Below are 12,065 nucleotides of genomic sequence, written 5' to 3'. Positions count from 1 at the left end.
CTCCTGGCTTCGGGTTGGCTCACCTCTGACCGTTGCAGACATCTGGAGAGTGAACCAGCGGATGGAAGAGCCACCTCCTCTCCTCCATGCCTCTGCCTCTCTGTAGCTCTGCTTTCAAATAAATCAATTTTTAAAAAAAGAAAGATGATGGGGAAATACCTATGTCAAGATGAATACCACTCACCCCCCCCCCCAAAAAAAAAAAAAAAACCACAACAGAGAGGATGGTGTTGCGGCTACCACTTGTAATTCCCACATCCTATACCAGAGTGCTGGTTTGTGTCCTGTTTACTCCACTTCCAATCCAGCCTCCTCCAATGCATCTGGCCCAGCCAGAGCTCCTGCCACCCACGTGAGACACCCTGATGGAATCTGGCTCCTGGCTTCAGCCTGCCGGTTGATGGCATTTGAGGACTGGACCAACAGATGGAAGATCTCTTTATCACTCTCTTCCTCTCTGTAACTCTGCCCTTTAGATAAATAAATAAATCTTAAAAAAACCCACACAATAATATGGAGTCCAATAATGACAATTATTATAATCGCTCACCACAAGACAGATAAGGGCAAACAATTCAATAGCTTTAAAAATAGTTTATTTCCATCTCCGTAGACACATGCGCCTCTGACCATTATGCACCACAAATTAAATAGAAACTTACATCAGGATATATTTGTCTTACATGATTCAAGATCAAGAGGATTTTAAAAGTAAATGGGTGCCAATTATTGGGGGGAAAAGGGAGGGTGATCTGGGCTGGGACCCTAGGGCCACAGGGCGCATACACCTTTCCACAGTGTTCACTGAAATCGGCAGTGATCAGCACACGTGCATCATGGGAGAAGTTACCCGGAATCGGCACATCCAGGAGAGGGGCTGCCTCTGCGTGGGCCGACGCCAGGCGCACTTCCCTAATGCGCGAGGGCTTCCCTAGTAGCTCGGTGCCGCTAACAGACTGCGATTACTAAGCATCTCCAATGTGGTTTTCATTATAAAGAAACATGTTTCACATAAAAGCTTCGTAATGTGATCCAGAGGCAGAATTTGTGCGTGTCTGAACACGTGAAGCCTGGCTGGCTATCGCTGATGTATATATTTGTCATTTTTTCCAGTGTTCTTTATTTTTATAAATACGCACCCAGTTTCCTTCCAGTTTAAACCCCCGCGGAACGCTTTGCCGTGAGAACCATGATTGCCTTTCAGGAGCCTCTTTGGGCCTGTGAGCCAGATGCGAGGAGACGGGCCCTGATACCTGCTCCAACTCGCTGCTCCCCCAGATCACACGAGTGCTGACCGAATCCCAGCAAACGTCAGACACACACGCAAAGCTTTGTGGGCGGGGGCCCAGAGAATAATCGGGAATAATTCCATAGTGTTCTGGTTAAGGAGACACACAGAAAACAAACGATCTCACTCTATGAAAAGCGCTGACTTGAATTTCAACCCCAGGTGGACGGGAAGGGCCCAAGGGCCTGCTTCGGTCTGAGATGGCTGCGGCAGGGCCAGATGCGTGGCCACGCCCCGGCCTGGTCCTCTAGGGGCCGCCACTGGTGACCCCTGAGGTAGATGCTGACGGCTTGAAGAGAGGTAGGTAAAGTCCGAACTTGCTCTCAATCCCCGCGAAGGTGGCCACGGCCAGCTTGTAGCCGCCCACGTGGTCAGGATTCGGAGCCGGCAGTGTGATCCTGGACTTAGGCACGGGCTCAGCTCCCACGGGCTTCCTAAAATCGAACACACAGTAAGAACTGGCATTTGGGGCTTAATTAATTTATTATTTTTTTCCCTAAACTTGACAATAACATTCAAAAACTGTCCACGTCTGCTACCTAAAGCAGCCGCTGAATTCCAGCCGCTTCTATGTTACCCTTGGAAATGACTTTGCCAACAGTTTTTCCGGATTTCCCTCGGTCTTCGGCATCTCACCCCAGGGGCCTGACCCACGGCCCGGCCTCCGTGACGGCCGAGCCTGGCGAGCAGGGTACTTACACGCCTCCGAAGTCGATGTAGAACCAGCGCTGCAGCAACTCGTAGGTCAGCAGAGTGACACCGAACTGGGGCGAGGACCGAAACACTCGCGCTTAGGGAAACAGCCAGATAACCAGGTGTCATTCGACTTCAGAAAAACGTACTCGGGACCAAAGAGTGAGCTAAGAACACGCTATTTCCATACCGCCTGCTCCTTTCCACAGAGCTTTGGGGCCTTCCTCCCGCAGGATCTTCCGAAAGCAGTCGATCACTCCGCTGTAAGTGGTCTGGCCGGCCCGGGCAGCCACCTGCAATCTTGTCTTGATGACATCAGCAGGGGTCACTAGAGATGCGGCAGGCATACCTGCAGGAGAGACGGGGCTGATCACAGCCTCGCTGCATACAAATAACTGCACGAGGCACCGCGGATGCTAACAGAGGCAGGAAACCACCTGCAGTCCTGCGCACCTCCCCTCTCCCCAGTCTCCCAGCCTCCATCTGGGTGGCTTCTGGTCTCAGTACTTGTGGGACTGGAGGCATTATAGAGCAGTAATGCTCCTTCCATCGAGGGAGAACCAACAGAGGAAGGGCCCCCGCCCCTGCCCCGGGCTTTCCTGTTGCAATCAGTGACACGCAGTTACCAGGCCCCACGTTTCCACAGTGAGGCCTGGTTTGGGCTTCCTCTTTGTGGCATTCTGCGGGTGCTGGCAGTCGCGGCAGGCGACTTCTCTCCCACACTCACACGGTGGGGAGAAAGACCCCCCTGAAGGCTGCACAAACACCGCATGTGTGCACAAGTGTGCAAGGGGCAAGGGGACGGGAGATGCCCACGGATAAGCTCAACTCCAGGGAGATGCGTGAGGGGAGGCTCAGGATCCAGGCTGGCAATCAACGAAAGGGGAACACCACCACCAACAGCCCTCCCTCAATTACCGATGGGAAATTTTTCTGTAGTCACTTTATCCAAAACGGGACAGCCCATGTTTAGATTTTTTAAAAGTGAGACTGTGCTCAGAAGGCTCTGTCTCTTATGGTTTTATTACTTTTCCATTATGAACCTATTCCAAACCAAATTGGTCAGATACAGATGCATAAATCTCCTTTGCTTTTTTTAAGGCTTAATAATTCTGTAAGAATTTCGGTCCAAACCAACATGGTCTGGCTCACGACGACATCTCATCCCTCTAGAAGACAGCTTTGGACTCAGAATGTGTGTGCGTGTGCGTGTGTGTGCATGTGCACGCGTGTGGCTCTGTGTGCTGTGTGCTTGCACACATTACCAGAGCAGCTGCACTCCCTCTTCTGTCTTTAAACAGCTCCTCAAAAACACCCCCCTTCACAGCTTCTACAAAACGCATGTGAAAAGCTCTCTCCTGGTCGGTTGAAGCTTCTACAAAACGCATGTGAAAAGCTCTCTCCTGGTCGGTTGAGTGCTTCACTGGGTAAGTCGTACTGAATTTCCTATTAGTGTACAGGAATTGTTTTAACCCTGAGCCAGGAATTTACCCTCCCAACATAATAGAAGGAAACATGAAAAATGCTTAGGAACCCACTGTGTCCACGCCACAGATCTTGCTGTACTTCCTGGTTGGGGAAGAGTTTAGCAAGCCAGTCTGCTTCAGACATGCGCTAAAACCCTCCTCCCAGCACTGGGCAGGTGTGTCAGGGTGTGGCTGTGAAAGACCGACAGGCACTAAAATGGGGACACGTTCCTTTGGGTCAGGGTGGCTTTTCATGAGCAGGTAGGTGCCTGCTTTGCAAAGGGAGCGAGGCACTGCCAGAGGAACAGGAACAGGGGTAGTGATGCCCTCAGTGGAATAAAAATGCTCCCCGAGCCCCACCAGTCACCCAGCAGGCTGTGCAGCGGCAGCACTGCCTGGTGGCTCCAAACACGGTGCTCGTGGTCCCGATTCCCAGCCCCCCTCCCTCCGGGCGGACAGCTGCAAGGGCCTGGAAGGGACTGCGCATCTTGCGGACCGGGGATTGCTGGTGTCATGACCTGCTCCGACAGCAGGCATGGAGAACGTGAGACCGCCAGAAATCTGCTGATTTTGAAGGCCAGGGTTGGCAAAGTCTATCTGTGAATTTGCCAGGTCTCTCTCGGTTCCCACAAGGCCACAGCAGGGCTGACCAAGGGATGTGAACTTCCTGTCTGTCTACAGAGGGGGAGGGGTGGGAAGGGACCAAGACAAAGAAAAGGCTGTTCTCCAAGTGCCCAGCAGGGAGGTGACCGGCAGGCTGGCTGATTTCTCACATTAAGGACCTGATGCCACCCAGCACCTGTGCGAAAGAACAAGGAGGGACGCTCCTCGGCCAGGACACTATCACAAGTCCTCAAGGGGATCTGGCCACCGCAGAGCTGAGGATTCAAAACGAACAGAAAACACAGCCAGCAAGAGACAGCTCTGGGGCATGAGTCATTCTTAATTTTCACTAATATTCCAGTGGTATCTGTGAAGAGTGTGCTTCTTGGCTTAGTGGATACAGAAGTTCATATCTATTTATTGTGAGTCAAAGCTAACAGTTTTCCTGGGGCCAGTGCTGTGGCATAGCAGGTAAAGCAGCTGCCTGCGACGCCTACGTCCCATGTGGATACTGGTTTGAGTCCTGGCTGCTCCATGTCTAATCCAGCTCCCTGCTAATGGCCTGGGAAAAGCAGCAGCGGATGGCCCAAGTGTTTGGGTCCCTGCCACCCTTGTGCAAGACCCAGATTAAACTCCTGGCTTCTAGCTTTGGTCTGGTCCAGTGCTGGCCGTTGCGGCCATCTGGGGAGTGAACCAGTGGATGGAAGTGTTTCTCTCTCTCTCTCTCCAAAACTCTTTCAAAACAAATAAATAAATCTTTAAAAATTCCAATCCGTTCCCTTCCCATCATTCTGCGTCACTGTTTTCCCAGGCTTCACATGAGTACATTTGCCTTCAAAACGCATCCCTAAGTGTCTGTTTTCACTAGGGACACCGAGGGCATTCATGGCAGCGGGGGTAGCTGACTTGCTACTCCTGTCCTTTGCAAACGCGTTTATTTTCTCTGCTTCTAGGTACTTCCCTTTTGGATCCCATTTATTCTTATTTAAAGCCTTTAAAGAAAAGATAGATTTATTTATTTATTTACTTGAAAGGCAGAGTGACAGGAAGAGAGGGAGAGCGAGACAGTGAGAGTGACAGAGAGAGAGAGAGAGAATCTTCCATCAGCAGCTTACTTCCCAAATGCCTCCCAACAGCTGGGGCTGGGCCAGAAACTCCATCTGGATCTCCCTTAGGGGTGGCAGAGACCCATGAACTTGGATCATATCCACTCCCTCCCAAGGTGCCCATGTGCAGGATGTAAGATCCAAAGTGGAGGTGGGAAGGGACCCCAGGCAGCCCGAGCGGGAGCTCAGCCTGCTGCGCCCCAACACCTATCCCTACTTACTAGTTTGCACAGGTGCACATTTGCAGTGTGCACACTTGGGGAGCACCTCCAGCCCCCTCCTGCACACATTCTCAATTACTCTCCTTTCCCTCACTTGCCCCCCACAGCCCTTCTTGCACAAAGAACACGGAGACTGATTCACTTCAAATATCCCACAGTTTCCTCCTTTTCCTTTTGTTTCTGCCAGGTTCTGTGAGGGGTACATTTTGAGTCTTTTTTTCTTTTCTTAACATTCATTTATTTATCTGAAAGGTGGAGTTACAGAGAAGACAGAAGTAGAGGGAGGGAGGGAGGAGGAGAAGAGGGAGAAGGAGAGAGGGAGAGGGAGAGAGGAAGTGAGGGAGCGAGGGAGCGAGGGAGCGAGGGAGAGAGGGAGAGAGGGAGCGAGCTATCTTTACCCGCTGATTCACTTCCCAAATGGCTGCCACAGCAAGGGCTAGACCAGGCTGTTGCTATGAGCCAGGGGCTTCTTCCAGGTCTCCCACGTGGTTGCAAGGCCCCAAGCACTGAGCCATCTTCCACTGCTTTTCTAGGCACATTAGCAGGGAGCTGGACTGGAAGTGGAGCAGCAAGGACATGAACCAGTGCCCCTACGGACACCACCATTGTAGGTGGTGGTTTAATCAGCTCTATGCCACAAGACTAGCCCCAACCTTTGAGTGAGAAACTCCTTTTGTTTTGCTCTCTCCACTGAATACTCACGTGCCTGGGAACATCATTACAGCACAAGACATCCCCTCCTTGGCACCTGAAGGTATCCCAAAAATCGCAGATGGGAAGTCAACATGCGATTACTGTTTTTTTTTTTTCCTCCTGTCTGCTCTCCTTGTTACTTCTCCCTGGGGAACTCTAACAGATGTTAGACCTCCTGCATCTACACCGTGTCTCCTCCATTGCCTCTTCTTTTCCGTCTCTGTATCTTTGCTCCACATTCTAGAGTTTTTCCATGACTTCATTTTCTGGATGCAGAATGGTGTTTGATCATCACCACTCCACCATTCAGAATCAGCTCTGGAGTTTTAATTTTGGCAGTTGTGCCTTTCACTAATTTTCAAGGAAGCTCCCTTAACTGATTACTTCCATCAGGTTTCTCCAAGGACTAGTAACAGTTCTTCAAATTTCTCCTCGGTGCCCCGCACGGCGGATTTTCTCTGTGAGTCGCGTGCCTGCTCACCTGGCTAATCCTGCATGTCAGAGGACCTGTGGCCGTCTACTGAAACTCAAGGTCAAAGGGCAGACAGACCCTGTGGCTGGCTGCAGCCACAAGTGGAATCTGACTCAAAACGCGAGGGTGATCCCCGGGCGAGGACTCGGGCCACTGGCGGGGGTGGAGAACTTCCGTACTCCTCTCGGGAGGAACTGCCATTTGCTTATTTTCTCTGCACCTTTCCGGCCCTCACACTCGCCCTCGCTAGGGGCACCTTAGAAAAGTGCGCTGAGCGTTTAACCTGGAGCAGGCTGCCCAAAGCCGCGGATGAAGAGTGGGGACCACGCTGCTCTCCAGCTGGGGTTAATGAGGCGTTCTGCACCCCCCCCCCCCGCCTCTGCTGCAGGTGTCCAGCTGCTCGGCTAGAAAGCCCGGCTCCTGAAACAGCTTTTGCTGCCAGTATCCGGGCTGCGGCGCTGCTCAGCCCAGCATCAGTGTCCCTGTGGCTCCAGCCCCTCTGCTGAGGGCCAGGACTAACAGCCTCCAGTGTCGGCAGGACATTTTCTGAGTGTGCTTTCTGACATTCTGAGGTATTTGGGAGGCGAGACAGAGAGATGGATGAGTGGGCAGAGCCCACTACCTTGGTCCGATTTCTCTATCATCTTTTTATTTTATTTTTTTTTAAATATCCAGTAGTTGCATTTCATTATCTCAAGGCTTATGCCCACATGATTCATAAGCCTGCATCAACAGCGCTTTTCTCTACCATGGTAGGGCACCGTGATCAGTCACACCCATTTAACACTTCTGTATCTATATGTGAAACAGCTTCTAAAGATATCCTTGAATTACAATTTCTTCTCAGCTCACCGGCTCAAAGCTAAGACACTACTGCTTGATTTGTTCCCGTATCCTATCGCTTTGATGACAAAAATTACCTAATGTGATGGATCACTCTATAGAATTTGGAATAAGGTATCTTTTATTTGATAGCATCTGTAGACTGTATTAAACTGCCCTTCCCTAATTAAAAAGCACCATGCTAGTTACAGGGAATCAGATTTGGTTTCTTTTTTGCTTTTTTGTTTAAATTTATGTATTTATTTCAAAGGCAGCGTGACACAGAGAAGTGGGGTGTGGATGGGAGGGAGGAAGACACACACACACACACACACACACACACCCTCCCACCCGCTGCTTCACTCCCCAAATGGCCAGGGCTGGGCTAGTGCCCAGGTGGAATGCCGGTGTTGCAGGTGGAACTTTAACCTGCTGTGCCATCAGACCAGCCCCAGAATTTGGTTTCTTAATCTCAGACTCCTGCTTTGGCCCTCACCCCTGACATACTGAGACACGCTGGCCAATGAAGAAAAATTCACAAGTTGCTTAGCCCTGCTCTATGCTGTGAAACTAAGGAGTGGATGTTCCCAGTATTTAGAGGCATCCCCGGTTCATTCCAGAACATAGACAGCATGACTGTATTCACTTACTCACAGATTCACCTGATTTATAATAGGGGTGGGTCAACAAAACACGGCGCATCTGAGTATTACTGTGTTCGAGGTCAATTTATATATGGTCCATATAAAAACAGTCATGCGACATTTAAAGTAAGTTAGTGGCCAGCAGCTCCCTCGCTACCCACTATAGGTGCTAAGTTCCACACGAATAGGAAGATGTTTCTACTCGGAGACAGGCTTTGCTCCCGATGAGCCGGTAGCCCACTGCCGCCGGGGAGGCGCGTGCAGGCACTCCCTGTACACTCCTGGGAGGCGCCTTTGCTCTGACTGCACGGGGGGGCCTGACCAGCCTCCACTCAGCAGCCCCTGCTGCTCTGGGCACTTCCCGATGCTTCTGCAGCAGGCGCGCTCCGGAGGCAAAGTCCCCCGCCCTGGCCCACGCTGCTCTCCGCTCTCCACTCTGCAGCTGGGCACCCGGCTCACTCCTCCCACTGCGTCAGCTCACCGCTCGCTGCTCGGTTCAGTCCTTTATGTTTATCCGGTGACAAAACACATGACTAATCCTTCTTTGCTCTAATTTTAGGCTATTTTACTTCGGATTTTCAGGCAAACAATCATTTGTAAATAATGATGGCTTCGTTTTTCTTTTCCTATTATTTATGTAACACTTATGACCCTTAATTCTTTTCCTTATTTTACTACGTTGACTGGAGCTTCCAAGATAAGGCTGAATAACCAGGATGAGAGAGACATCTCTAAGTTTAGTAAGAATGGTGCGTAGGACATTTGCTTTAGTTTCCACCATCCGTTAGTAAATTCAGACAACTGCTTAATTCTCATTACACAGTTCTCACAGATTTGTAGAATACACAAGGCCATCAAGTCTTGTAGCTGACCTACTCTTTCAAGGAGACCAATCTAACAAGTTGTTTCCTGCGTTTCCCCATTGTACAGAGAAATGGCAAACGATGCCAGTTCCCAAAATGGCAAAGGACGCTGCCTCTTCTTGAGGCTGGCTCACAAAGACCCAGCAGCTTCAGCTTCCGCCTCTCTGTTTTCCCTCCCATCTCGCCCTGGGGGACCAGCTGCCTCACACTGGGGATCGCTAAGGTAGGCCCTGAGGCCTCCTGTCAATAACCAAGGGACTGAGGCACCACGACAGGGGAGCCTCCAACTCCCAAGCCTTCCAGAGCCCTGACTGCCACTCGGACTGCACCCGCACGCCTTCCTGGAGCCAGAGACACCTGGATAAGCTGTCTCCAACCCTACTGGGTTCCCAAGGCTGGGAGAGACTGAACATTTGCTTTGTAAAAGTCTTTATTTCTAGGGCTGGCGCTGTGGCGAAGTGGGTAAAGCCACCACCTGAGGCGCCAGCATCCCATATGGGTGCTGGTTCGAGTCCCGGCTGCTCCACTTCTGATCCAGCTCTCTGCTATGGCCAGGGAAAGCAGTGGAAGATGGCCCAAGTCCCTGGGCCCCTGCACCCACGTGGGAGACCGGGAGGAAGCTCCTGGCTCCTGGCTTCAGAGCAGCACAGCTCTAGCCACTGCGGCCATCTGGGGAGTGAACCAGCAGATGGAAGACTTCTCTCTCTCTCTGCCTCTCTGTAACTCTGTCTTTGAAATAAATAAATAAATCGAGAGATTTTCTTCTGTCTGCTGGCTCACTTCTCAAACTGTCAATACCTAATCTAGACACTCTCTGGAAGGCCACATGGCAAAAGTAAGCCAAACAGGGCTGTTAACCACCACAAACTTTCGAGAGAAATGTGTTAATACCTTAAAAACAATCACACTTTCTACCAATATGCTCATTTTATAGAATTTTCTTTCTCTAAAAAACTGATTTAAAATAGAGGAAAAGCCTTTGGGCATAGACTGGAGTTTTTTCTCCTCTACAACAATATGACTTATCTAAATTTTTTTGGCAAAAGATATAAGTATTAAAGGTTGAAAAATATTTAAGTATGCAGCAAAAAACTATGCTTAGAAAGTTTTAAATGATAAATCATAAAATTATTATCATTGAACATTTCTGAATCGATATTTTACACCAGGCACCATCTTCAATCTTTACATCTATTAATTCAGTTGATCCCTATAATAGTCTTGTGAGGCTAAGACTACACTTACTCCATTTAGAGATGGAGAAACAGGCAGAGGGGGATTAAATCCCCTGTGCAGTCATAGAGTTCTAAGTGAGGAGACCTCGATGAGAACCTGCATGGTCTGACCCACAGCACTTACCATTAACCCTTCCACTAGGATGCTAACGATGCTTGGGGAACCACGGTACACCACACAGGCACACAGTGTGGCCAAGCATTAGCAAAAATGTTAAACTACAGGTTGTCTTAACGAGGAAGAATAATGGATTATTTTCTTACTTATTCATTGTGGTACTTCCAAAATATTCTTTTACAACAAGCAATATTACCTTCACATCATAAAGAACAGAAAGAAGAAAATAACTCTTAAAAGAGCAGAAAGGGTGAGTGTTTCACAGGGCAGTTAGATGCTGCTGGAGGCACCCGCGTTCCCCGTGGGAGTGCCCGGATTGGAGTGCTGGTTCTGCTCCTGAGCCCAGTTTCCCGCTACCGTGAAGTTGGGGAGAAATCAAGCGATGGCCCAAGCAACTGAGTTCCTGTGGGGCTCAGTCTTCGATGTGGAGACCTGGATTGAGTTCCTGGTTCTCGGGCATTGAGGAAGTGAGCCAGAGGATGGGAAGTATCTGTCTTATCCTGTCAAATAAATTAAAGGGGAGACACACACACACACACACACACACACACACACAAACTAGTAATTTCTACAGCTCTGATAGCATGGATCTCCCAGCAAACTTCTACCCAGAGATGAAACTGCTTTTGGAGACCTAATTGTTCTAAACGAGGAGTTAAAGACAATATGAGAGGAATTCAAGAAAAGTTTGTGGCAAATGAAATTGAAAGTGATTTTGAAATCTACGGCCAACTTTTTCATAATATACACATCAGGGACTTTTTGAAGACCTCTACTATGCACGGATTTCAAAATTCTTTGTACTGCAATATACATCTTTTACTTCCATTTTCCACGAACCTTTTGAGGTACCAGGGTATTTTTGTGTAGGTGTGAGGACAACAGGACTTCGGAGAGAATCCTAGACCTAGATCCTACCTGGCTCCTAATTTCACCACTGGTTTCTGGCGTGACTGTCGGTTCTTCTGGATTCAGCGTGGCACTGGCTAACACTGATGGTGTGCTCACTACCTGTGGGGCTCCTGGCAAAGTCCTTCTCATGGGTGTGCTCATCTGTGCCTCACAACGGCACTCTGCTGACAGCTGCAGAAGCTGCCCAAGGTCGCACACTAGCACTCAGGTCTAGTGACCCGAGTGCACTCACTGCTCCCACTAAGTCCTACCTTAATGCTATAAATGCACAAAAATCATACTTCCTACCACTTCAGTCCAAAACCTTTGCTCATTTCTGCATGTGAGTGTGATTTATACAGGGCACAGAGGGTCAGTGGCCAAGCTGGAATGCAAACTGGGAATCCTATACTCTCTTCTTGAAATCATGATCTCAATGCTGCTCATACTAAAGTCCCCGTGCAGCCAGGGCAGAACCACACAGCCTCACGGACCAACATCACTACTTCTGAGGAAGAGGAGTGAACCAGGAATTCAGGAGGAGCCACGCGGGTCCCTGCCTCCAGGGGCTCTCAGGCCACAGGCTGGGGACAGGGGACACAAAGCAGCCAACAGCTCCACTGGAGGTTGATCTCAGAGACTCGGGCCACCCTGGTGATGAGGACAGCACCTGTATCAAAAATGCCTGGAACCCGACATTCCGTCGGCCTTAGGGTGTCCATCACCACCTGGTGATCCCAGCCAAGTTGCTGCAGACTAGGGTCTCAGACGAGGAGGAGGAGAAACAAAGGACAGATTGGTCTCCAGCTTTTTCAGGAGATATTTTCACAGAGGCACCGAAGAAGGAACGCAATGACTCCTGTGATTCAAGTAACACATGACCTCGCTTCTATACCCTTACCCAGCCGGGAGCATCAAGAGTCTCCAACGGTCCAGGTCGCCTCTGGTCC

At 49.9% G+C, this 12,065-nt stretch overlaps 1 protein-coding gene across 6 annotated transcripts in view; it reads right to left on the bottom strand.

Annotated features, from left to right (window-relative positions):
• Positions 1-579: 579 nt before the first annotated feature.
• The window catches only part of SLC25A13 (solute carrier family 25 member 13), a 185,855-nt gene continuing 174,369 nt past the window's right edge, over positions 580-12,065 (bottom strand). For all 6 annotated transcript variants that reach the window (XM_051852956.3, XM_051852957.3, XM_070059811.2 and 3 more), the window contains 3 exons: positions 2,172-2,330; positions 1,988-2,078; positions 580-1,722 (listed from right to left, as the gene is read on the bottom strand). In XM_051852956.3, coding sequence (XP_051708916.3) covers positions 1,536-1,722; positions 1,988-2,078; positions 2,172-2,330 — 437 coding nt within the window. In that variant the 3' untranslated portion in view covers positions 580-1,535. The remainder of the gene's footprint in view (positions 1,723-1,987; positions 2,079-2,171; positions 2,331-12,065) is intronic.

Source organism: Oryctolagus cuniculus, chromosome 16 (assembly GCF_051225735.1).
Source record: "Oryctolagus cuniculus isolate XC-2025 breed Fujian yellow rabbit chromosome 16, ASM5122573v1, whole genome shotgun sequence".
Lineage (NCBI taxonomy): Eukaryota > Metazoa > Chordata > Mammalia > Lagomorpha > Leporidae > Oryctolagus > Oryctolagus cuniculus.
Note: the sequence above shows the minus strand (reverse complement) of the source record. Positions and strands in the feature narration are given on the sequence as shown.